General features: G+C 40.4%; 1 protein-coding gene across 13 annotated transcripts in view; it reads right to left on the bottom strand.

The window, feature by feature from the left end:
- TAF1 (TATA-box binding protein associated factor 1) overlaps positions 1 to 27,465 on the bottom strand; it is an 87,041-nt gene that overhangs the window by 1,812 nt on the left and 57,764 nt on the right. For 4 of the 13 annotated variants that reach the window (XM_043570589.1, XM_043570593.1, XM_043570594.1 and 1 more), the window contains exons 33-39: positions 8,945 to 9,012; positions 8,491 to 8,607; positions 8,336 to 8,341; positions 5,200 to 5,325; positions 4,252 to 4,353; positions 3,827 to 3,983; positions 2,595 to 2,772 (exon numbers count right to left, since the gene is read on the bottom strand). In XM_043570589.1, the coding sequence (XP_043426524.1) occupies positions 2,595 to 2,772; positions 3,827 to 3,983; positions 4,252 to 4,353; positions 5,200 to 5,325; positions 8,336 to 8,341; positions 8,491 to 8,607; positions 8,945 to 9,012 (754 nt within the window). Of the gene's footprint in view, positions 1 to 2,594; positions 2,773 to 3,484; positions 3,714 to 3,826; positions 3,984 to 4,251; positions 4,354 to 5,199; positions 5,326 to 6,846; positions 7,047 to 8,335; positions 8,342 to 8,490; positions 8,608 to 8,944; positions 9,013 to 27,465 lie in introns of those variants that run through there. The other 9 variants (XM_043570591.1, XM_043570592.1, XM_043570595.1 and 6 more) reach the window with 5 other exon arrangements.

Raw genomic sequence — 27,465 nt, 5'->3', positions numbered from 1 at the left:
CATGTCATCTCTCAAGCTCGGGCACCATCCTCTAGATGACCAGTCCTGTTCTCGGTGCCACCGAGGGATCAGCTCATCTCACCTCCCCTAGACACTAAAATGACTCATTCTGGACTGTTCTACAGGTCCCCAAGAGGAAAATGATCCCATTCAAAACATCACCCTGCCAACTTCAATATACATTAAGAACCCGAATTAAAGCGCGCCCAAACAACACACTGCCAGCTTACGGGGCCATACATGTTCTGACAGCCTCATGGTTTCATGTACCATTTATAGCTTCACTCATCTGTGTTTCTAATTAGTCAACAGTCTTGAAGATTCTACTTCTTCAACAGATCTTCTCTCTGTCCCCTCCTTTCCACCTCTACTCTGCCTGCCTTAGCTTAGTCCCTTGTTTTCTCTGGCCTGCACCACTGAACTCAGTCTTCATGCCTCCAGTCCTGCTCTCCTCCAATGAATTCTTCACACTTCCGCCAGAGTGCTCTTTATTTTTTGTTTATTCTTACTTTTACTTAAAAAAAAAATCACACAAGCAATGCATGTTCACTGGTTTTAAAAAAGATAGAGTATATACCAGAAAAAATGAGAAAAAGTCATCAAGAACTCCACCACCCAGAGATAATCTACTGGGGTATATGATCTTCCAAATTTTTTTTCTGTGTACTTCACTTAGATGCTTAACCATTTTGTTACTTGACAAAATTGGAGTACTCTACAAGCTCTTTTAGGAATCTGCTTTTTTCACTAGTGATTATAATGACCATCTTTCCACATCAATAAACATACATCTAGAGCATCATTTTGATAGCTGTATGGTGTTCTGCTATACGGCTGTAACAGGGTTTATGCAACAAGTCTCTCACCAGGCTATTTAAGCTGTCTCCAACTTTCCCACTATTAAAAACAGTGCTGTGATGAAACTCCTTGTACAAGTGTCTTGATGAAGGTGTTTTATTATTGCCATAGGATAACTTCCTAGACATGGAACGTTGGGGGCCAAAGGGAATGCCCATTTTTTAAAGTTTTTGGTTTATAAGAATAAATTGCTATACCTCTCTCACACCCACCACGGTGTGTTTTTCCTCACGTTCTTCCAACCCTAAGCATTATCACTCATTTTCATCTCTGTCAATCTTAGAGGCAAAATATTGCATTTCGTGGTTTTACTGACTTTCTTTGGTTCTTAGGAAAATTATTTTTTCACATAGTTATGGGCCATTTGCATTTCTTTTGGGGTACAGAGCAATCGTTCCAAAATGTAGATCTGCTCCTACTTCTCGTTCAGTGTCTGCCCCAAACTTTCAGGCCCGTCATGATTTGATCCTTACCTACCTCTTTAAATCGGTTCCATCACATGGATCATGGATCAAAAGCTCCAGCCATGGAGCTGCCTGCATTCTCTAGAATTCTTTCATGCCTCCTATCCTGTTCTGGCTCTCTGAAGTGCCCTTTGCTTTCTTCTTCACCTAGCTAAATTCCTAGTCTGAGTTAGCTCAGTTTCCTCCTCTAAGTGGCTCCCCTTCCCCAATCCTACCCAAGTTCCAGAAAAACCCTGTGGTTACCTGTCACAGCACTTTCACGTCACACTACGATTGTGTATTTACCTGCTCTAAGTTTCCCAGTAGCCCGAACTCGTTGAAGGAAGGGACCGCATCTTACTTGCTCTTTAAGTTGTGATATAAATATTCGCTTAATGAGTCAATAAAGACCCTAACTGCTTGTTGCATACCTCTGGCTAGATGTATCCGACATGTCTTAAATCTAACGTGTCCAAAGACAAATTCATTTTCTCCTCCTTTCCCACCTCATCTAATACCTGGTTCTTCCTCTTTCCTAGCTCAGTGACATTCCCATTCATGAAATATCTTACCTCCCTACCTCCTGAATGCAACTGATCTATCTTCTCAACAGCTTTTGTATGTCCCTTCCTTTCCCCCACGCTTCTAACAGATCCCAGTTGAAATCCTTACCATTGCCCTAGAGTTATTTAACACAAAAGCCTTCCCTTTCCTTGAAGTGATGATCCCCATTACCCAAACTCCAAGTGTCTCAACATGCCATTTAAGGTCCTCTGCAATATAATCCCCTGCTACTTCTGGAGCCAACAACCTCCCAACAACCTCCCTTTACTCGAGAACATCCTTCTTCTATTTCAGTGCGCCTCTGAACATACTGTCCCGTCTCTAAGGATCTCCTCACCTGCTGCCACTTTTCTACTTAACAGACACCTATTCAGCCTGTCAGGTCCAGTTCAAATGTTCCCTCATCTGCAAAATGTTCCATGATCACTCCAAGCAGAGTGAGGTACTCCATCCTCAGTGGTGACTTGGCACTTTGTACTTAACTTATGCTATAGCACTTAGCACATTATATCCAATGATTTTGTTTGCATCAGCCTCCTCCACTAGACTTTGAGGTCCTCAAGGGCAGGATACGGCTTGCTCCTCTGTGTATCCTCAAGGGGCTAGCACAGTGTCTGGCTCTAGGTGCTCAGGAAATCTCTGCTGGATGAAACTAATCTGATGCTGGGCCCTCTGACATCAGAGCTGGGCACTGATACCACAGCCCTGTAGCACATTGCTGCCAATTACCTGATGTTGCTATCCTCCAAACCATGAGAAGCCTCCCCACCGTCTCCATCATAGGACATCATGCTTTCTTCATTTTCCATGCCCATCCTTGTGTTCTCCTGAAGCATGCGGGGTTGTTTGGGTCTTATCCCACCAGACCCCACATCAGAGTCACTTCCACTTTCACTCAGCTGGATAGCTGTGAAAAGAAGGAGGGCCTGAGATAAGCTTGACAGAATTAACATCTTTGGCTTGATCTTCCAAAACTAGTTACGGCCATATATCCACACAGGCACTGTGGATCCCTCACCTCGGAGTGCCTAGGGACAGTATCGGCAAGACCGTAGTTCGGAAACAGGACCCAAATAACCACTTCCTTTTCTCATTGCAGTCCAATCTTGGTTATTTTTCCCCCATCATCTCCTATACTTTTTCTCTGCCACTGCCAGTAATTGACAAAATAAACCAAGAGGGATTTTTTTTTAATTGAAGTATAATTGACATACAATGTTGTATTGGTTCCGGGTGCACAACACAGTGATTTGACAATATACATTACACTATGCTTACCACGGTGTAGCTGCCATCTGTCAACATGCAATACTATTACAGTATCACTGACTAATTCCCTATGCTGTGCCTTTTATTCCTGTGACTTATTCATTTCATAACTGGAAGACTGTACCTCCCACTCCTCTTCACCCATTTTCCCTGCCCCCCACCCTGCTGCGCTTCGGCAGCCATTGGTTTGTTCTCTGTACTTATGGGTCTGTTTCAGCTCTTTTTGGTTTTGTTTCGTTTCTTAAATTGCACATGAGTGATCATATGGTATTTTGTCTTTCTCTGACTTATTTTACTTAGCATAGTACCTTCTAGGTCCATCCGTGTTGTCGCAAATGGCAAGATCTCATTCTTTCTTTTGGTTGAGTAAAGCGGGGTCTTTCTTATTTTCCTTCCCCGTTATGAATATAATACTTCTTTCCCATCTTCGTCAAGTATTCAACTCACAGATGTTACTTAGGCATTGCCTTTCCCACTGTCGTCTTTTTCACTCTCTAGGTTATATCTCTTCACCTCCTCTAAGGCTAATGAATGTAATCCTACAAGTGAGTGCTCAGTCCTCTGAGTCTAGTAATGGGACTGCAAGAAAAGAGCAGCTTCTGGTAAGAGCGTATGTGGCTGGAAGTTTCCTCTCCAGTCCTCAGGGTGCTGCGGTGAGCTACCCAGAACAGAAACCAAGGAACACGACTTACCAGAGAAAGGATTATCTCCTTCTTCATCACTGCCGGCGTCTTCCTCATCATCTTCTCCTTCAGACATAAGCAAATCCTCATAGAGGACACTGGCTTGAGGCTGCTGCACAGTTCCTTCCTCTTCATCTGCGAGATCACCATCTGCATCTTCACCTTCCTGAACAAGACCAGCTGGGGTCAAAGTCCCATCAAGGGACCGAGTGAGAGACCACAAGCCACCACCAGCACCACCCTTGCTGCCTCACAAGAAGTTAAGTAATTGTGGTGGATAGATTTGTTTAGCTGATTCCAAGGATTAAAGTCGGATTGGGCCTCACTATGGAGACTCTCTGGTATCACCCTGGGATTTGGCCTGCCCTGTACTAGTGGGGCTCCTATCATATAAGGGCATAAGGTAACCATAAGCTTTCTGTAAGCATACTCACTGGGGCTGGAGTCTTAGGTTTCCCATCCTCCTCCTCATCATCATACCCTTCAATATCTACATCAGAGTCTTCCTCGCCCAGCCTACCTCGGCCCTGGCGCATCTGAGTAAGGAACACAAATAGCACATCATTGAGGGACGTGCCTGTAGGAGGAGTTAACCAAAGGCTCTCACCCAGGACGGATGCTCCTCCCTGATATCCCAGCCAACCCCACAGCTAGTGGGGGCTGTTTACATAGCTCAAGGCATGTGTGCTTCGTCCCATTCATTCTTTGGAAATCACTGGTAGAGTTAAAACAACAACAACAACAACAACAACAGACTCAAAGAATAGGAGGGTCCTTGGTCTACTCTTGCTGTATCATCACAAGGAGACTCTTCCTTCCTAATCGAAGCTTTCCTCAGCTTCTGTCGGATTCTCTGGGACAGAAAAACTGTCCTGGGTTTTGTACTCTCCAGTGGAACAAATCTCCTGACTGAGGTCAGCTGATACAGCCGATAAGATTTTTGGCTTCAGAAGAGGAGTATCTTCTGACACCTCTAGAACAGGCCAATCTCTCAAATTTAATTGAATTTCATAAATAATTTTAATTTAGATTTAGCATACATACAGTACAGTAGAAGGGCCAATTATTTTGAACTCTGTCTCTGAATGCAGTTAGTTGGTCTTTCTAGTCACCTGTGAGGTTGCTCTGATGCCTCATACACTTTTCATACTTGTGCCTTCCCTGAAGTTCTGTTGTGCCTGACTCTGCCCGTGGGGACAGACAGAAGACAACGCAAGTCATGTGACCTGCCACCAGCTTGCCTTGAAATCACATTGGTAAGGCTTCATTCTTAGGGCCAAAAGGGCCTAATCATCCATGATACATGTCATATATCACCACCATTCTCCCACTCCCCACCAAAGCATATCACCAATGTCATGAAGAGAAAAAGAACATCCTACCTGTGTCACCTGCTTTTCTGGAGTGGCAGTGGGAATGTCCAGGACAGACATATTACTCTCATCTTGAAACATAGAGGCATCCCGAGACATACTGAGGGATGTGTTGGTGTCATACAAATCAGGAGGCTGTGGCACAAATGTACAACTTAGCTTCTATTTAGGAAAAGGGAGTAAGAAATACAGAACTCCCCTTTAGAGCATTCACTGCAGAAGAAGGTCATGCAGAGCAATCCATTTAAAGAGAAAATAGTTTGACACAGCTTTGTGCACAGGTTTTTGGGAATCTTTCAAATGCTGCTCATTCTAGCAGAGAGGCATCTGATGTATATGATCTGAAGCCTGAAGTGGAAAAGCATCAAAGCTATGGGGCAATTCTATGTCCCGACAGCCTTTCTGTTCAATAACCTAGTGTCTTCTAAGCTTTGCCTTATTGTTTTCAGACCTGGGGCTTCGTACCTGTTCAATTTTGACTGGCTTAGAGACATCTAATAGGAAATGGGATAAAGGAATTGCAATTCCAACAAGAGCGTGTAGTGGGTTAATCGTTTATGAGCTCATCAAAGGATGATGCTACGAGGCAAAATGGTGTGGTGAAAAAACGTGGGCTTTGGAACAAAACGTCCTGGGTTTGAGTCCTGGCTCCACCACCTGCTAGGTGAGTAACTTCAAGAGATTATTTAATCACTCTAAGCCTTGGTTTCCGCAATTATAAAACATGGGTGATAATGTCTGCCTCCTAAGGTTGTTGGGAGAATGAAGAGGTATGTGTAAGCTCCTTACCCCATGCCTGGTATTCAATAAATTATAGATCCCTTCCCTCTTCCCTCTCCTGAAGAGAACAGGGATTTAGCAAATGGACTTTTCAGTGACAGGAGGGCAGGAGGAACTGATAGACAACAGGCTGGAGAAGTAAGAAAGAGTTCTCTGAAAATCTGGTGAAGGGTAGAAATATTATGCGGCTGTTTAAAAATCACATTTTCAAAGACTATTCTCTCTCTGCCCTTCCCCTGCTTGCTCTCACAGTCTCTTTCAAAAATAAATAAAATATTAAAAAACTTTAAAATAAAGTGTGTCTATATACGCTTGTGTGCACATGCACACACACACACACATATCACACTGCAGATTTGAAGGAAACACACCAACATGTTCATAGCGATTGGTTCTTTCTGAGTGGTGGACTTAACTCTAGGTAATTTATTTCTCCTTTATTATTTCCCAATGAGCATGTTGCGTTTAACAAAAACCCCACATTGGTGTTACTTTGTGGGTTTTCTTTTTTTTAAAGCAAACAAGCAAGGCTGATTGAAGAGGGTTTTGGAGAGAGGCAAAACGGAATTGAAAGCATTCAGAGCAGATAAACTCGTGGCTGAACAGAAGAGAAGATCAGGGAATGAGGGGCTAGTGGGAAACTGCAAAGTGAGCAATTTTAGATAGTGTTAAGCAGAATGTGCAATGCAACACGAGAGCAGTGGAACAGCTAAGTGAAAATACAGTCTTGACTACCACCATTTAAGGCCAGAAGTAACGTATGATTACTGTTACGTTTCTATACAACCAGAATTACAACAGGTTAAACTTACACAAACACGCTTTCGTAACATTTGGGTTTGAAAGTCGTGATGAACAAGGACAATTACTCAGACTCATCTTCCTCAGGGTAAGGGAAAATGCACCGGGCTTACACTTCAAGATGTGTATATGAGTGAAGGCAATGGCGAGAGGGCGACTTGGGAGTGATGAAGAGGCACCATCTACGCCCTATTCTTCATGGGAGCCCCTGTGACTGGCCTGGGCAACAGCTCCGGCTCAGGAGGGAGAACAGTGGCCAGGCTCTCCTCAGCCACCTGAAGCCATGTGGGAGCAGGAGGAAAAGAAAGGAAGATAACCTTTGGGTCTAAGGGTTTGATTCACAGAGGACTAGGTTTCCACTGTCACAGACTAGAGCAAACCGCGTGCCACTCAGTGGCTACACTCTTCTGAGGAATGACGGCCAAAACCCAGGCTTTAACTTACCAGAAAGGGCCTTGCAGGAGCTGTGGGCCTATTAGCAAAAAGGGCCTTCCTGGGCAACATCACTCACCCAAGCCCCCCGGCCCCAATCTGCCCACATACTCCAAGAGCCTTCCCTTGTTCTGGGCCTGGAAGAAGTATCTTAGGGCTCTTTATACTTGGCCCCTCAGCCACCTAGGTTTTGGGGTGAAAGAGAGTAAAAGACAGAGAGGGAGAGTGCACGCATGAGATACAAACAGCAAGAGTCCAACACAGAGCACACAGGTGGCAGTATCAGTTCAGAGTAGAATGAAAAAAAGTTTTCCAGTGGGAACAGGGAGGATTTTGCATTAAAATATTTGGCTAAATATGAAAGGGCTCCTGAGAACTTTGTAGACAGTTGTCATACAGACAAGGAAACATTTACTGAATGTCTACTATGTGCCAGGCAAATTAACTCATTTGATGTTTATAATCATCTCAGAAAGTACATTTTAGAGAAGTGGAGACGGGAGTTAAAGGGCTTAACTCCCCAAGTTCACAAAGCTAGGTAACAGAACTAAGATTCAAACCCAGGCGTGTTTTATCGCCAAAATTCATGTACTTCCCACTTTACCACAGTGCCTTCAATACAGAAACCAAGCACCAGCCATATTCTGGTAAGTCCTATTCTTGAAATCTGGAAACATACTCTCTCTTATGTCCAAATTTTTCAATATATTCAAAAGAAAGACTATAAATTTCTTATTAATCTTGCTCCCTACTCTTTTGACATGTAACTTTAAAAAAGTTATAAATGTTACCAGTCTTCATTTATAAGGAAAAGGAGTCAATCCAGGAAAATGGGTGACGTCTGAGCTACACTGGGATACCTCAGAGGGAATAAGTCATCAGGCCTATAAGGCACAGGAACAACGTGGCCAATGTCTGTAACTGAGAATTCTATACTTTAGGGAAGTCTTCGAGCCCCATTTCATGGGCAAGGGAACTCCAGAGACTCCAGAAGACACGTTTGGCCATGGCAGTCAGGAATCTGGTATTTGTGAACACTGCCTAAACAACTAAGGCCCCACCCCACTCATTCATCCCACACCTGCTTCTTCTGGATTCAACAAGGCCACCAAGACCCATGGCCCTCACTCACCTTAGCCTTTGAGAAGACAAGAAAGCACACGAAAGGCATATGAAGAGGAAGGACAGAGAAGAAGGGTATCTCAGTAAATGTATCTGTTAACATGCTCCCAATTTCCCAAACTAATAAGCAAACTATAAGAGGCAGTTCTTAGTCTTCAAACTCACCTGAGGTGTGTAAGGCCCTGGAGTCATGGGGTCCAAGCTTTCTAATTCTGCTTCCTCCAAAGCAGCTTCCTTAGCTGTACATATATCCTTCTCGAGTTGAGTCAAATGCTCATCATACTGAGAAATAAAGAATATTAGTGAATTCACCGAACATGTGTTTTGGGCACTGGGGATATAAAAGTAAACAAAGCAGACAAAAATCCTTGTCTTCATGGACCTTATTTCCAGTGGCAGGTCACATACGATAATTACAGTAAATCATGACATAGTTTGTTAAGAACATTTAGTGCTAGGCAGGAAAATAAAGCAGGAAAGGAAATACGGGATAAGGGGTGAGGTTGGGGGGGCAGGAGGTTACATTTGAAAATCAGATGGGCAGGGAAGGCCTCCTCACCCAAGGGAACAGAGATTCCAGGATGCTACATCCCAAGGGGACCCCCTCCCTACCACGTACCTCAGTCAGTGTCTGGTAACAGACATTCACAATTTCCTGGGCAGTCTTAGTATACTGACTTTCGGGCCCTACAAAAGAAAGGAAAACGCCATGACCTTTGCAGACTTCAGTTCCAGAAATTTATTTCCAGCACTGGCAGTAGTGTCCCATGGTATCCTAGCCTCAAGAAATCATGCTTCGGCTTTAACTTGGACTCTTGCTCTAATTTTGGAGGTGGAAAATTTCAAATCCATACCAAAACAGAGACACTAATATGATGAACTTTCATGTACCCATTACCCAGCTTCAATGATTACCAATACAGGGTTAGTTTCATTTCATTTAAACCTCAACGTTTACACTCCTCCCAAATTATTCTGAAGCACATTCCAGTATCATTTCTGAAGCAAATTCCAGTATCATTTATTTCATCCACAAATTGTTTTAGTACATGTCTTTGAGGACTCTTCTTTTTTTTTAAAGGTCCTATCTATCTATCTATCTATCTATCTATCTATCTATCTAGGGAGAGAGTATGCGTGCGCAGGAGAGGGGCAGAGGGAGAGAGGGAGAAGGAAAGTGAGGGAGAGAATCTCAAGCAGGCTCCATGTGCAGCACAGAGCCAGAGGTGGGGCTCAATCACATGACTCTGAAATCATGACCTGAGCTGAAATCAAGTCAGATGCTTAACCAACTGAGCCACGCAGGCACCCTTTTGAGGACTCTTCTAAAATATACTCCATATGATATTACAGTGGTAGATATGTATCATTATACATTTGTCAAAACTCACAGAATGTACACCTAGAATGAACCCTAATGTAAACTATGGGCTTTGGGTGATTATAATGTGCCAATGTAGGTTCATCAAATGTAACAAACGTATCACTTTGGTAGGGGATGTTGATGATGGGAGAGCCTATGCATATGTGGAGGTAGGGGGTATATGGGAACTCTGTATCTCCCACTCAATTTTCCTCTGAACTGCTCTAAAAAATTGAATCTATATTTATAAAAAAAACAAACCAACTATATTACATCTGAAATAACTCACAATAATTCTTTAATATTATTCAATACCCAGTCAATATTTAAATTCCCCAATTGTTTCATAAAGGTTCTTTTACATTTGATTTCTTTGAATCATAATGCAAATAAAGTCCACACATTGCTTTGAGACACTTTTACCAGTTTGGTGATTCTTTTTTTTTTTTTTTTTTTTTTTTTTTTAAAGTTTTATTTATTTTTGAGACAGAGAGAGACAGAGCATGAAAGGGGGAGGGGCAGAGAGAGAAGGAGACACAGAATCGGAAGCAGGCTCCAGGCTCTGAGCCATCAGCCCAGAGCCCGATGCGGGGCTCGAACTCATGGACCGCGAGATCGTGACCTGGCTGAAGTCGGACACTTAACCGACTGCGCCACCCAGGCGCCCCTCTTTTTTTTTTTTTTTAAGTTTATTTTATTTATTTTGAGAGAGAGAACGAGCAAGTGGGGGAGGAACAGAGAGACAGAGAATCCCAAGCAGATTCTGCACTGTCAGCATGGAACCCAACACGAGGCTCAAACACAAACCGTGAGATCATGACCTGAGCTAAAATCAAGAGTTGGACACTTAACTGACTGAGCCACCCAATTTGGTGATTCTTAACTAGACTATACAGTTCCCCCATGGCCTTTGTCATAGGTTGCAGACTGGTGGCTTGGAAGTCAATCCAGTTTTGTTTAGCCCACATAAAAAATCATTTCAGTTTGTGAAGACAGACTGAGCTATACACCTATAACATAAACACTTTTTTGTATGTAAATTATACCTCAATAAAAAGCTTAGAAAAATCGTACTTAGTTGACAATGTTTAATGAGCGAGAAATTTCATGTAAAACCCCAAATGTCTGGCTTCTCTTGAAGAATGAAAAGATGTGGCCACACAGAGCCGTCATTCCCACAAAGCACCAATGGGCCAGGGCTGAGGAGCAGCTGCCCCTTTTAGATAAGGTGTGTGTTCTGCAGGTTACCAGCCCAGGTCTGCTTAACTCATTTATGCCTAGACCCTGAAGGCATCTGGGGTTTTAATCCTTAACTTTAATTATTCTTTAATATACTGTTCATTTACCCATTCATTCTTAAAACATTTTTGAATACTTTCTATGTGCCAGACAGAAATGAGGACGATACAGACCATATCCTCAAGAAACTTAAAGTCTAGTACAGTAAGATAGAATATAAACAAATAGGGCAGGGGCGCCTGGGTGGCTCAGTTGGTTGAGTGTCCGACTTCGGCTCAGGTCATGATCTCATGGTTCATGAGTTCGAGTCCTGCATCGGGCTCTGTGCTGACAGCTCGGAGCCTGGAGCCTGCTTTGGATTCTGTGTCTCCCTCTCTCTCTGCCCCATCCCCACTCATGCTCTGTCTCTCTCTGTCTTAAAAATAAATAAAACATTAAAAAAAATTTTTTAAACAAATAGGGCAACAGAATGAAGTGAAAAAATTCATACAGGGCTCAGTAGAGGCACAGAGGAGGAAGTGGCCAATTCTGGGAAGTGAGAGGGGAAAAAGGAATTAGGAAAGACTTCACAGGGTAGGTGATCCCTGAATTAAACCTAGTATTTATTAGGATGCAAAGGCTAAAAAATACACCATGTGTATATGTGCAACTTTCATGCCAGACCTACTCTGATTATTATAAGCTATTATATGAACAAAGAAGTCTCTTTCAGTTAAAATCTCAGATAGGCCATGTGTTCTTTCAAAGATGTATTCTTTCAAAGTTGTATCCTTACACAAGCTCACTGTGACAAACAAAAATAAACTAGAAAGAAAACAAAGTCCTCCATCAAGATATTTAGGACACACATACAGCCAGCCAGAGCTGGCTCACCATCAAGGACAGTTTCAGTGATAAGCCCGCAGCTCAAATTTCCAGAGCTCTAATCTCCTACGGCCACCAGTAGCCTGGTCCTCAAAATACTGAGGGAGACAGACTGCAAAAGTTCTCAGATAAGCTTGCTCTTGTTGATAGCAATACAGGATGCTCGAGTAAATAGGCTGCATACAGGCCACAGGCCTCTTTCTGCAAGCCAATGCAAACAAGAACTGCTTATGGTATGCTGACAACGCTACCTATGGGGACTTGCCTTGTAGTTACAATTCCAGCCTATACATGAAGAATACAGACCTTACATGACTTCAGTTTTGAAACCTAAACCTCAACTAACCCTTTAACACCTCAATGCTCTTCTTTAAAATACAGGAAAAATTAGGGGCGCCTGGGTGGCTCAGTTGGTTAAGCATCTGACTTCGGCTCAGGTCATGATCTCGCGGTTTGTAAGTTCAAGCCCCGCGCCGGGGTCTGTGCTGACAGCTCAGAGCCTGGAGCCTGCTTCAGATTCCATGTCTCCCCCACTCTCTCTGCCCTCCCCTGCTCACACTCTCTCTATCAAAAATACACATTAAAAATATTTTGCAGATGGAACCTCTTCCTTCCCCATTTTCTTTGCAGTATATAACTAAAGAAATACCCACTAATAATAACCCCAAAATATATAAAAACACACACACTTATTTACATAGCTGATATACCTGTCCTTGTCCATGTGTTTGGATTGCTAGCTGTTTGTGTGCCTTCTCAGTTTTTAAGTCTGTGCTCTCAAGCATGACAAGGGGTTCAGCTATTTAACTCTATTACTCTATTAAATGCAAAATAGCTTTGAAGTATTTTTGATTAAAGATGGTGGTGGAGTTGGCAAACCATTTTTAACATGAACAAAAAAGGATAAAATATCTAATTTGCCCAAAGGAAATGAAAACACTAAGTTGAAAAGATACATGCACCCCCATGTTTTTTGCACCATTATTTACAGCAGCCAAGATATGGAAGCAGTGCAAGTGTCATCAAGAGATGACTGGATAAAGATGTGGTGTACACACACACACACACACACACACACACGTACACAATGCAGTATTATTCAGCCATTAAAAAGAATGAAACCTTGCCATTTGCAACAACACGGATGGAGCTAGAGGGTATAATGCTAAGTCAGACAGGGAAAGACAAATGCCATATGATTTCACTTATATATGGAATCTAAACCCCCCCCCCCAAAAAATGAACAAGCAAACAAAAAACAGACTCTTAAAATACAGAGAACGAACTGGTGGTTGCCAGAGGGGTGGTGGGTGGGAGCATGGGTGAAATAGGTGAAGGGTATTAAGAGGTACAAACTTCCAGTTCTAAAATAAGTAAGTCTCAGAGGTGAAAACTACAGCATAGGGAACATGGTTAATAATATTGCAACAGAGTTGTACGCTGACAGACGGCAACTATTGTCACCACTACTGTGTTGAGAATAGTGTGATGTATAGAATTGTCGAATCCCTATGATGTACAACTGCAATTAATATAACATTGTATCTCAAGACACCTCAATAAATAAATAAATAAATGCATACCCACCCCAAAAGGATAAGACACCCAGATGTTTTCTTATCCCAGGAATTCTTGAATGGGGTGGTAATGAGATAAAGAGATCCATGAATGTACTGAAACTAAACAAAATTCTATATGTAATATACAGTTTTCTGGGTGGAAGATCCATGGTTTTTCATCAGACTCTCAAAAGGGTCTATAACCACACCATTTCCATAAAGCTAAAAATACTGCTCTCTATTCTGCAGCAGTCAGGAGCTTACTAGAAGTAGGATGATCAACAGTAGGCTTCACAGATTAGGAAGAAAAGAGGAGTCCAGCAAAGAGACATATAAACTAACAGGGTCTCTGTGGGAATAATAAAGGTGCCGGAGCTATCATAGGGGGAAAAGGAGTAAGTGGAAAGTGAATTCAATTTCCTAGTCCCTAAAGGGTCACAACACAGAAAACCAGAACTAATTTTTTAACGAGTGATTCCCAAAACAACACAAAAATGAATGAAAGATAAGGCCATCTATGAATTATCACTGTGCCCTACAGGAGAATAAGCTACCCGTTTATAAAAAGAAATGTTTTTCCAAATATACTTTGCTTTTCTCTCTCTCCTTAAATCAGAGCAATGTAATTGCAAATGTCTTGTCAAGGAAATAAATCTATACTTGGCCTTATTTCAAATAAGGATTGGCAGTAACCTACAGAATCATATAGAATTCAAATCCAAATGTCCTTAAGTAGTGGTAATTCCAATGACAGCTCAGGAAGGCTGATTTTCCACCCAAATCAAGAAAATTCTTTTTGTCATTTCTAAGTTAATTGACCTCTGCAGAGATGTGAGAAGAAAGCTGCAAGCTTCATGGTTCTGGTGAGAGAGGGAAAACAAGTATTATTGCTTCCTGAAAGGTTTCAGTGAAAATACCAGTCAAGTTGGTGAGCAGTCCTGCTCAACCAAGGAGAAAAAGGATGTTTGTGATCACTCTCAAGCTCACATATCCTTTGAGAATCTTTCTGTCGATACCCAAAATAACCTTCCTCCTAAGAAAATGAGTACTCTGCCAAAACAAACCTAAAGTATTATCTGACAGTGAATGGTGCAGGGGGATACGCACGTGTTCCAATGTGAATAATTAAAATTAAAAAATCAAATCAAATCCTAGTAGCAGTAGAAAGCTCCCTTAAAAAAATCAGTGCCAGATTTAAAAAGAGAGAAGAAATCCATATAGCTAATTCCTAAAGAAACTATACAATGGTCCACAGATCCCAAAGAAACTGAGCTTGAACTCTCTCAATTCTTAGATATTTATCACAAACTAGGTCCAGAAAAGGTAAAAAGAGAAGTAAATCTAATCTTCGAGACTGTAGCTAGGCTCTTTACATTATATAGAATGTGGATCAAATGCAAATTAAGATGTTTAGTTTCCAAGATAAGAGGTCTGATCTCTCAAACTGGAGTAACAGAACCTCACTCAGAATCTGGACCAGAAATTCAAGAAGCCAGAAACTATCCAGAGGGGAACTGGGGTAATAAATCTCACTGGACAAAGGTATGATTTACATTCAGGACTATCTGATGAAAAGCCCTAAAGAACCTGAAAATGCTTCTTTCTTTCCTAAATGAACCACTATTCCATTCGGCAACTTAAAAAAAATACATACGGGGCGCCTGGGTGGCTCAGTCAGTTAAGCATCCGACTTCGGCTCAGGTTATGATCTCACCGTTCTCGAGTTCGAGCTCCGCATTGGGCTCTGTGCGGACAGCTCAGAACCTGGAGCTTGTTTCAGATTCTGTGTCTCCCTCTCTCTCTGTCCCTTCCCCACTTGCGCTCTGTCTCTCTCTCTCTCAAAAATAAATACACATTAAAATTAAAAAAAAATGCATATAACACAGTCTTGGCTAAACAGTCACATCATATCTCTGCAGCCATTGGAAAAAATAACCACATAATGACTTCAAAACACCTTTTCCTGTAGAGTACAATTCATAACAGGCCTTAACTCTTCATTTTTAAGCCAAGTACAGTGCCAGGTTCTGGTGATACAAAGATAAAAATTAAAAAACAAAACAGAACAAACTAACAAGACAGGTCCTTGACCTTGATGCCTTTCATCGCCTCATGAAGATTATACACTCACAATTTCAATAATGGAGAAAGTAATAAGGGACTGTAGAGGAAGTAGCAATGTGTCATAGAATGAAGCAGTGTTAAAGAAGACTTCATAAAAATTGTTCTCTTCAAGTCAACAGTGATGTGCTAACTGCCGAATGTGGTGAACATTTTTCATACTTGACCTTGGAAGCCCTGTGTTGTGTTTGCAGCAGATACTTACTTCTTCCTTAAAACTCTAATCCCATGGCTTCTGAAGCACCACTCTCCTTTCTTGGTACTGCAGCTCCACCTCTGGCCATTCGTTCACGCAACAGATATTTACTGAGTCTCTACTATGTGCCAAACATTACCCTAAGCACCAGGGATAAAAGACAGACATGGTTCCTGTCTACACGTAGCTTACAGCAATCACTTATTAGATTTAGACCATTAAGTCTACCTGTGGCCATTTTTCTTTCCGTACTCTTGGCCCAACTCTACATGATATCAACTACAATAGCTTATAAAGAATAAACATGGAGGAAGTTAACACTGATTTGTATCCCTCATGTTCAGGTTTTGTTTGGTTTCTCCTGACACCACAGAGGTGCCCTGGAAATACATTACACAAACTCCAGCGCTGAAAGAAAGCCTGTTTTTTTCTTGAGTCTCCTTTTTCTTTTAGTAAGTAATAATCTTTACTTTCTCCTATGATATTTTTTAAATATGGACTTTGTTGTAGCCTTAATATATTCTGGTACATATTTGCTTATTGGCATATTATACCATCTTACTCATCATAAGCACAAGACTTCAGGGAGATGCTGCCTCATACTTGCTATCTATCTACCTACTAGCTCAATATAGTACACAAGAGGGCTAGCAAGTTATAGACATCGTATATTTCCTATCAAATTTTAAGTAGAAATCGAATTCCTGAACAAAGCAGTATTCTCATAGAAATGAAAATTCAAACGACAGCGACCACTGGACAATCTCCCTCTCCCTTCAGCCACAGCATATTTTTTTTAGAGTAGAAATTCAATTTCAGTATCTTTTGCAGAAACATTCATAATGACATTCATTTAGCTCTTTTTTCTTTAATTTTTTATTTAAAAATTTTTTTAACATTTATTCATTTTTGAGAGACAGAGAGAGAGCCAGAGCGTGAGCGGGGGAGGGGCAGAGAGAGAGGGAGACACACAATCTGAAGCAGGCTCCAGGCTCCGAGTTGTCAGCACAGACCCCCATGAAGGGCCCGAACCCACAAACCGTGAGATCGTGACCTGAGCCCAAGTCAGACGCTCAACCGACTGAGCCATGCAGGCACCCCTTTTTTCCTTTAAATTTTTAGATGTTTATTCATTTTTTGAGAGAGAGAGAAAGAGACAGAGTGCAAGTGGGGGAGGGGCAGCGAGAGAGGGAGACCCAGAATCCGAAGCAGACTCCAAGCTCTGTCTATGCTGTCAGCACAGAGCCTGACACAGGGTTTGAACCCATGAGCTGTGAGATCATGACCTGAGCTGAAGTCAGATGCTTAACCGACTGAGCCACCCAGGCACCCCTAGCTCTTTTTCCTTTGAGTCATATACAAATAGATTTCACTTAAACAAGATGACATACTTACATGAATGAAAAATTGTCCATAACATACTATCCAGTGAAAAAATAAAACTGTAGAACAAAATGTAAATATGTGATTTCTTTTGTCAAAAAAGTATATGTATGTATAGAAAAAGGTCCAGGATGCTTCACATCAAATCTGGCAGTGGCCACTCTAGAGAATGGGATGGGGAAAAGGAGAAAGATGGGAAGATTGTTCCTTTTCACTTTTTATAATTCTGTATGGTTTGATTTTTTTAAGGAGCATGTAATTTTTTAAGATGGAAAAATTTCACTTCAGTTATATACTTGAATTTACAGAAATAATTTCATCGTAAAGATTTTTAAACACTGATAATTCTCATGTTGTAGAAGTTGTAGGGGAACAGGCATTCTCACTGTTGTTTTTCACTATGAAGAGGTACAGCTTTTTAGAACACAATTTTAGAACATATATCAAAATTTCCTATAGAAATACTCCCTAAAAGTGCACAATATCAATGAAATATAAAAATAGTGAAAAGAGGGGCGTCTGGGTGGCTCAGTCGGTTGGGCGTCCGACTTCGGCTCAGGTCACAATCTCGCGGTCCGTGAGTTTGAGCCCCGCGTCGGGCTCTGTGCTGACCGCTCAGAGCCTGGAGCCTGTTTCAGATTCTGTGTCTCCCTCTCTCTCTGCCCCTCCCCCGTTCATGCTCTGTCTCTCTCTGTCTCAAAAATAAATAAACGTTTAAGAAAAAATAGTGGAAAGAGGTTTGCAAGCCAGCATTATACAAACACTTTAAATACCCAACAGGGGGGATGGTTAAATAAATTGATACATATATCTATGCTATGGGATGCATTAAAAAGAATGAGAGGGATCTAATACGTACGAACAATAAGACAGGATCAATAACCATGTCAATCTTCCCCAAAACTGATCTCCAGGTTTACCTCAATTCTTATCAAAATCTTGGCAAGACTTCTCTGTATGTATATAAAGACTTCTCTAAAATATGAGTAAGAAGGCAAAAGAAAAATAAAATTTATAGAAAGAATAAAGGGAGGGGGCGCCTGCGTGGCTCAGTCAGCTGAGCGTCAGACTTCGGCTCAGGTCATGATCTCAGGGTTTGTGATTTGAGCCCCACATCAGGCTTGCTGCTGTCAGTGCAGAGCCCACTTCCGATCCTCTGTCCCCCTCTCACTTCCCCTCCACCACTTGAGCTCTCTCTCAAAAATAATTTTTTATATTCAATATTCATTTATTATAAAAATTTAAGCCCTTAATATATTATAAACATAAAGGAGATTATTGACTTTATGCAAGGTAGTTAACTAATATAAACATAGAACAAACTAATAAATCATGAAGCCCAATGCTCTTTTAAATCAATAATGTTAGAACTATACCAACTATCATGTCCACACGTTTTATTGCATTTTAGCTCCTAATATATGTGGTAAACAAACAAACAAAAAAGAATAAGCATTCTAGAAAATGAAAAGATGTAATTGTCATTATTCACTGATTATAAGATGGTCAACACTCAAAATAAGTTTAAAGCCCTAGAGAAAAGTATTAAAGTGGTAACACATCTCATTATTTTGGAAGTTATTTTCTTTAGGCAGTGTAATTTTAGAAAATTTAGGATTTGTAATAATAATACTATGAAATAATCTCAAATTTGTGCAAGAATTTCTTGGGTAAAATTGTACAAATCTGTTGAACACTGTTAAGAAAGAAAATATTCTACATAGAACATTTATAAATCGTAATACCCTACATCACAAAGTGACAGTCCTCACCAATATTTAAAATTCAACACAATTTCCAACAAAATCTATACCCTTTTGTTACATTGAGCTTGACAAGTTGTTTCTAAAATCTTGTTAGATTAGAAGAGGATGAAGAACTAAGAAATTAGAAAAACAAGGCTGTATTGAAGAGAATGTTTAAAATAAATGTGAAGGAGAATTAAAATCAGGAGACAATGGTTAATCAAAATGGAAAAGAAAAGGGAGGGACAAAGAATGTGAAGGTACAAGTGCAACTAGAAACAGAACAGAACAGGAGAGAACAAAGGTAGTGCCATCTCAGCCAGGAAATGAGCTGAACAGAATGAGCAGGAAAAGACAAAAAGAAAGCAAGTGAGGGCAGTCAAGAACCTAAAGAAAATTGTGCAAATAAAAAAAAAGGCACAGGTGCAAAAAGGATTATGGAAAAAGTTAATCCTAACAAGAAATAGAAAATATATTAGGATATATGTCAAGAATGAGAAAGCATTAAATTAGGGATTTTAGGAAATCAAGAAAAAAGAAGTTTTCATTTAGAAGCATTGGTTTTCTAAGTAAGAAACTGCTACCAGAACAATTAGATAGGATTGTGGGGACCCAGCTGACTCTCAGAAGATTACTTTAACCTTAAGACATTCGAGATTCAACAGATGCAGGCGCAGGGAAAGCCTGCTAGGCGCTTCCCCTATGTCACTAAAAGTAGAAACTTCTGGGAATGACACTTACAAATTCCCTTCACTGGCAGCTTGAGAACAACAGAAAATACCACTCACACCTGCATAGACAATAATCATCACAAACTTTTCTTATCTTCTGTTTGTTCCCCTAGAAACCAATTTGTTCTTCCCATAGAAGCCCTTTCTTCCTTCCCCTTCCCATTTTTTTTAGAAGTTAGGTGCATAAGCTCTTGATCTTAGCTATTCACGAGCTACACTTTTGTAAACTCCCACAGACACATGAATAAATTTGGGGTTTATCTCCCATTCAACTCTTTTGTCAGCTTGGGTTGCATGCCTCCATACCCAACATAAGGGGGTAGAGGAAAAGGATTTCCTAATAGGAATAACAAAAAGTCTTAAAACTTAGATATAAATTCATGTAACCTAAATATCAGAAAGCCCTTACAAGTGACAGAAACTGGATGGCAGAGCAATGGAAATAGAGAAATGAAAAAAACCAAAATATACCAAGAAGGAGAAAGATAAGTTATTACAGTAAATGGAAAAATGGAAACATGAATTAAAAATCAAAGATTTAGGGGATCCTGGGTGGCTTAGTTGGTTAAGCATCTGACTTTGGCTCGGGTCATGATATCGCAGTCTGTGAATTCAAGCCCCATGTTGGGCTCTGTGCTGGTAGCTCAGAGCCTGGAGCCTGCTTCAGATTCTGTGTCTCCCTCTTTCTCTGACTCTTCCCCACTCACACTCTGTCTCTGTCTCTCAAAAATAAAGAAACATTAAAAACATTTTTAAAAAATCAAAGATTGGCACAAAAACAGACACATAGACCAATGGAATAGAATAGAAACCCCAGAACTAGACCCACAAACGTATGGCCAACTCATCTTTGACAAAGCAGGAAAGAACATCCAATGGAAAAAAGACAGCCTCTTTAACAAATGGTGCTGGGAGAACTGGACAGCAACATGCAGAAGGTTGAAACTAGACCACTTTCTCACACCATTCACAAAAATAAACTCAAAATGGATAAAGGACCTAAATGTGAGACAGGAAACCATCAAAACCTTAGAGGAGAAAGCAGGAAAAGACCTCTCTGACCTCAGTCGTAGCAATCTCTTACTCGACACATCCCCAAAGGCAAGGGAATTAAAAGCAAAAGTGAATTACTGGGACCTTATGAAGATAAAAAGCTTCTGCACAGCAAAGGAAACAACCAACAAAACTAAAAGGCAACCAACGGAATGGGAAAAGATATTCGCAAATGACATATCAGACAAAGGGCTAGTCTCCAAAATCTATAAAGAGCTCACCAAACTCCACACCCGAAAAACAAATAACCCAGTGAAGAAATGGGCAGAAAACATGAATAGACACTTCTCTAAAGAAGACATCCGGATGGCCAACAGGCACATGAAAAGATGTTCAGCGTCGCTCCTTATCAGGGAAATACAAATCAAAACCACACTCAGGTATCACCTCACGCCAGTCAGAGTGGCCAAAATGAACAAATCAGGAGACTATAGATGCTGGAGAGGATGTGGAGAAACGGGAACCCTCTTGCACTGTTGGTGGGAATGCAAATTGGTGCAGCCGCTCTGGAAAGCAGTGTGGAGGTTCCTCAGAAAATTAAAAATAGACCTACCCTATGACCCAGCAATAGCACTGCTAGGAATTTATCCAAGGGATACAGGAGTACTGATGCATAGGGCCACTTGTACCCCAATGTTCATAGCAGCACTCTCAACAATAGCCAAATTATGGAAAGAGCCTAAATGTCCATCAACTGATGAATGGATAAAGAAATTGTGGTGTATATACACAATGGAATACTACGTGGCAATGAGAAAAAATGAAATATGGCCTTTTGTAGCAACGTGGATGGAACCGGAGAGTGTGATGCTAAGTGAAATAAGCCATACAGAGAAAGACAGATACCATATGGTTTCACTCTTATGTGGATCCTGAGAAACTTAACAGGAACCCATGGGGGAGGGGAAGGAAAAAAAAAAAAAAGAGGTTAGAATGGGAGACAGCCAAAGCATAAGAGACTGTTAAAAACTGAGAACAAACTGAGGGTTGATGGGGGGTGGGAGGGAGGAGAGGGTGGGTGATGGGTATTGAGGCGGGCACCTTTTGGGATGAGCACTGGATGTTGTATGGAAGCCAATTTATCAATAAATTTCATAAAAAAAAAAGAGACTCTTAAATATGGAGAACAAACAGAGGGTTACTGGAGGGGTTGTGGGAGGGGGGATGGGCTAAATGGGTAAGGGGCACTAAGGAATCTACTCCTGAAATCATTGTTGCACTATATGCTAACTAACTTGGATGTAAATTTAAAAATAAATAATTTTTTAAAAAATCAAAGATTTAAGCAACAAAACAGTTGTGAGGACAGAGGAAGTAAGGAGGAAAGAAAAGTGGACATGATAGAGGAAAAAAAAGGAACTCACAGTAACAAAAACAAAAGATGGGAGTGTGGGAGACTGAAATAATAAAGAGAAAAAGTACGAATATCCTTGAATATTATTAAAATAGAATAATTTTCAAAATATTTTAGAGTGGAAACATTAATAGATGAATAAGGGAAAGTAATTAATTTGGAAAGAGAAAAAAGGATTTAAATACTGGAAGGTGGAAAAATATAAACCTGAATAAATGATGAATGAATTGGATAAGGAATAGAAGGCAATGAACATCAAGATGATAGAGAAGACAAAAAATACACACACATTAGGGATGAAGACAAGAGGAAACAGGATTAAAAATCTATTTGTGAAGGCAGATTATAAATTAAAGATACAGGAGTCTGAACAGAAGAGGTAACAGAGGAAACAGTGACGGTGTGGTTAATAAAATGAGCAGTAGGAAACTGTCAATGATTAACAAAAAATAAGAAATAGAGTAAGAGTAAGAACCCAAGTTTTCCCTGGCCTCCACTCCCTTGGGATTTATGTCTACAGCCCTCTAAGGGGGCATTTGGTTCTCTCTCACCACTTTGCAAGTATGGCCCTGGAACTGGGGGAGATTTCTGGAGGCTCCTCATGTCCATTTCCAAGACAGTCTCCCCATCCCTAAGGTGATGTCTTGAGACCATTCTAGGTACCTCATGTTTGCCTATAATGCATTAAAAAAAATAACCTCTCTGAAGTTATTAAACTGATGTAAATCTTTATTATTTTAAATAGTTAATACTGCCTGTTACATAATATATTGTAAGGTCTCCTACAATTCAATCTACTGGAATATGAATTAAATATTTTACCTCATTCCTTTTACTTGTTGAACACAAACACAAACTTCCCTTTCATTAAAAAAAAAAAGAGGGGCGCCTGGGTGGCGCAGTCGGTTGGGCGTCCGACTTCAGCCAGGTCACGATCTCGCGGTCCGTGAGTTCGAGCCCCGCGTCGGGCTCTGGGCTGATGGCTCAGAGCCTGGAGCTGTTTCTGATGCTGTGTCTCCCTCTCTCTCTGCCCCTCCCCCGTTCATGCTCTGTCTCTCTCTGTCCCAAAAATAAATAAACGTTGAAAAAAAAAATTAAAAAAAAAAAAGAATATGGGAATGCAAGCTGGTGCAGCCACTCTGGAAAACAGTATGGAGGTTCCTCAAAAAACTAAAAATAGAACTACCCTACGACCCAGCAACTGCATTACTAGGCATTTATCCAAGGGATACAGGTGTGCTGTTTCTTTTTTTTTTTTTTTTTTTTTTTTTTTAAATTTTTTTTTTCAACGTTTATTTATTTTTGGGACAGAGAGAGACAGAGCATGAACGGGGGAGGGGCAGAGAGAGAGGGAGACACAGAATCAGAAACAGGCTCCAGGCTCTGAGCCGTCAGCCCAGAGCCCGACGCGGGGCTCGAACTCACGGACCGCGAGATCGTGACCTGGCTGAAGTCGGACGCTTAACCGACTGCGCCACCCAGGCGCCCCTCAGGTGTGCTGTTTCAAAGGGACACATGCACCATGTTTATAGCCGCACTATCAACAATAGCTAAAGTATGGAAAGAGCCTACATGTCCATTGATGGATGAATGGATAAAGAAGATGTGGTATATATATATATATATACAATGAAGTGTTACTCAGCAATCAAAAGGAATGAAATCTTGCCATTTGCAACTACGTGGATGGAACTAAAGGGTATTATGCTAAGTGAAATTAGTCAGAGAAAGATAAAAATCATATGACTTCAGTCATATGAGGAGTTTAAGAGACAAAACAGATTAACATAAAGGAAGGGAAACAAAAATAATATAAAAACAGGGAGGGGGACAAAACGGATGAGACCCATAAATATGGAGAACGGAGGGTTACTGGAGGGGTTGTGAGAGGGGGGATGGGCTAAATGGGTAAGGGGCACTAAGGAATCTACTCCTGAAATCATTGTTGCACTATATGCTAATTTGGATGTAAATTTTAAAAAATAAAATTAAAAAAAAGAATAAAGTGAGAGGAATTAATCTACCTGATGACAAGACTTACTATATATATGTGGGTGTGTATGTATGTGTGTGTGTGTGTGTATATATATATATATATATATATATATAGCTACAGTAATCATGGTACAATGCAGAGGGATAGATACATAGATCAATGGAACAAAATAAATGCAGAAGTAGGGGGACCTGGGTGGTTCAGTCAGTTAAGTGGCCGACTCTTGGTTTTGGCTCAGGTCATGAACTCGCGGTTTGTGAGTTTGAGCCCCACATCGAGTTCTGTGCTGACAGTGCAGAGCCTGCTTGGGATTCTCTCTCCCTCTTTCTCTGTCCCTAAACAGCACTCTCTCTGTCTCTCTCTCAAAATAAATAAACTTAAAAAAAATCCAGAAATAGACCCACACACTCAACTGATTCTTTTATTTTTTTAATTTTTTTTAACGTTTATTTATTTTTGAGACAGAGAGAGACAGAGCATGAATGGGGGAGGGTCAGAGAGAGGGAGACACAGAATCTGAAACAGGCTCCAGGCTCTGAGCTGTCAGCACAGAGCCCGACGCGGGGCTCGAACTCACGGACCGCGAGATCTTGACCTGAGCTGAAGTCGGCCGCCCAACCGACTGAGCCACCCAGGCGCCCCTCAACTGATTCTTAATAAAGGTGCTCAAAGCAATTCAATGGATAAAGGATAGCCTTCTCAACAAATGAAATGGAACAACTGAACATCCACAGACAAAACAAAATGAAACTCAACCAAAACCTCTTATCACATACAAAAATTAATTCAAAGTGGATTATGGATTTAGATGTGAAACACTGATACTACAAACTTTGAAAAGAAAATATGAGAGAAAACCTTTGTGACCTGGGGTTAAGCAGACTTCTTAGAGTTATACCAGAAGTGTACTCCATAAAAGAAAAAAATTGACAAATTGGACTTCATTAAAATTAAACATTTCTGTTCTTCCAAAGATAGTGTCAAAAGACAGAGACAACACAGACTGGGAGAAAAATCTTTGTCAATCGTACATCTAACATGATCCATTCATCTACTGATGGGTACTTTAGGTTGCTTCCATACCCTGGCTATTGTAAACAACACTGCAGGAAACACAGGGGTCCGTGTGTCTTTTCAAATTAGTGTTTTCATTTTCTTTGGGTAAATACCCAGCAGTGGAATTACTGGATTCTATGGTATTTCTATTTTTAACTTTTCGAAAAACCTCCTTACTGTTTTCCACAGTGGTTGCACCAATTAAATTCCCACTAACACTGCATGAGCGTTTTCTCTCTCCACATCTTTGCCAACACTCAGTTATAAATAAGTCACAGGGATAAAAAGTATAGCATCAGGAATACAGTCAATAATATTTAATAACGTTCTATGATGAGAGGTGGTGACTACACACTTATCATGGTGAGGACTGTGTAATGTACAGAATTGAGTCACTATGTTATAAACCTGAAACTAACAGAACATGTCAACTATACTTCAAAAAAATTTTGGTTTTATTTTTAAAAATGCAAATTTTAAAAGTCTTACATTTAATAAAGAGCAAGTACCTAAAATATATAAAGAGCCCTCAAAACTCATTAATAAGAAAACAGAACAATTAAAACTGGGGCAAAGAAATGAATAGATACCTCAACAAAGAAAATATATGGATGGCACGTAAGCATATGAAAAGATGTTTAACATCAACAGCCATTAGGGAAAGGCAAAGTAAAACCTCAGTGAAATTAGAGAATGACTAAAATGAAAAAAAAAAACAGTGATCATACTAAATACTAAAGAGATCATTCATATATTGCTTGTGAATGCAAAATGGTACAGACACACTGGAAAAGAGTTCGGCAGTTTCTTACAAACCTAAACATATGTTTACCATCATCCTCTTGGGCATTTATCCCTGGGAAATGAAAATACAAAACCTAAAACCCTGTACACAAATGTTCACAGCAGCTTTATTTACAATACAAAATACGGGAAACCTGTCTTTCAATGAGTGAATGGTTGAACAAACTGTGGCACAATGGAACACTACTCAGCAATTTGGAGAAATGAACTACTGATACATACAACAATTAAAAGAGATCTCAAGGGAAATAAGCTTAGTGAAAAAAGTCAATCTCAAAAAGTGTTATTTTTTATGTTAACATGCTCAAATGTCCAAACTATAAAGATGAAGAATAGATAAGAGGTTGCCAAGGGACAAGACAGTGGTAGGTACATGTAGGGGGATGCAGATACAAAGAGGTAGCATTGGGGAGTTTTCTGGTAGTAATAGAACAGTAGTGGCTACATGACGGCATAAAACTGCATGGGACTGTACATACACACACAATATAGACTTTTTTAAGTGCAAACTGAGTAAGGTCTGAAACCTAGTTAATGGTAATGTACCAAACCAATTTCCTGATTTTGATAATGAACTAAAGTTACGTAAGATGTCACCACTGGCAGAAGCTGAGTGAAGGGTACACGAGGCTCTGTACTATTTTTGTAATTTCTTGAATCTAAAATTATTTCCAAAAAATCACAATATATTTATTAGCAAAGAGCAACTTACAAAATAATTCTTTGTAAAAATGACAATTCTTATAAAAATAAATTTTTAAAAACTATGTGTAATTTATTAAACATGCTTTGTGTAAGTACAGGAAAAAAAGCATGGAAGAAAAAAAAGCATGGAAAAGATATATAAGGATATATGCTAAAATGGTTACCTCTGTTTTACTGTCAAACTATGGCAGATGGGGTTAGGAGGGTAGGCAGAAGCTTTAATTTTTAAATTTTATATATTTCCATATTGTTTGACCTTTTATAAAAAATAAATTTTTTTTATCTTTTAAAAAAGAGGTCCATCTGACAAGAATGTGAGTGCTAGGTTAATAAGTCTAGAGGCTGGAACGTTAGCCAGGTAACTATTTGCTGTTATACTCCAGGCAAAATACAATGAGGGCTTTACTGATATATTGGAAGTTGGAGAATTCTTCAAGGGAAAGAATTAAAAATAACCCTGAGGTTTCTAGGTGCAGCTACTGGGTGACACTAGTGCCCCCATTAAACCCAGACTGGAAATAGTGAAGGACTGAGTTGAATAAAGGATGAAGGGAGAACAGCTAGAATAGAGAAGGACAGAAGAACGTTCAGTGTGAGGGATGTCTGAAGTTCCACTGGGACATCCAAGCGGAAATGTTCAGCAGGGGGATGGGTACACAGACCTTCACTCAGAATAAAACTGAGATTTATCAGGAAAGAGGTGGCTGTTGAAGTTAGAGGAACAGGCAGAGGAACATTCAGCAAAGGAGATGGTAAAGGAATGATCTAACAGGTAGGAGGAATATAAAGGCTAAAAGTTGTGAAGTCAATGATTATAATACACGGGGTGCCTGGGTGGCTCAGTTGGTTAAGTGTCCGATTTTGGCTCACATCATGATCTTGCAGTTCACGAGTTTGAGCCCCGCGTCGGGCTCTGTGCTGACAGCTTGGAGCCTGGAGCCTGCTTCAGATTCTGTGTCTCTCTCTCTCTC

This window comes from Prionailurus bengalensis, chromosome X, assembly GCF_016509475.1.
Source record: "Prionailurus bengalensis isolate Pbe53 chromosome X, Fcat_Pben_1.1_paternal_pri, whole genome shotgun sequence".
Classification (NCBI taxonomy): Eukaryota; Metazoa; Chordata; class Mammalia; order Carnivora; family Felidae; genus Prionailurus; species Prionailurus bengalensis.
The sequence above is the reverse complement of the archived record's forward strand: the minus strand, read 5'-3'. Positions and strand labels throughout refer to the sequence as shown.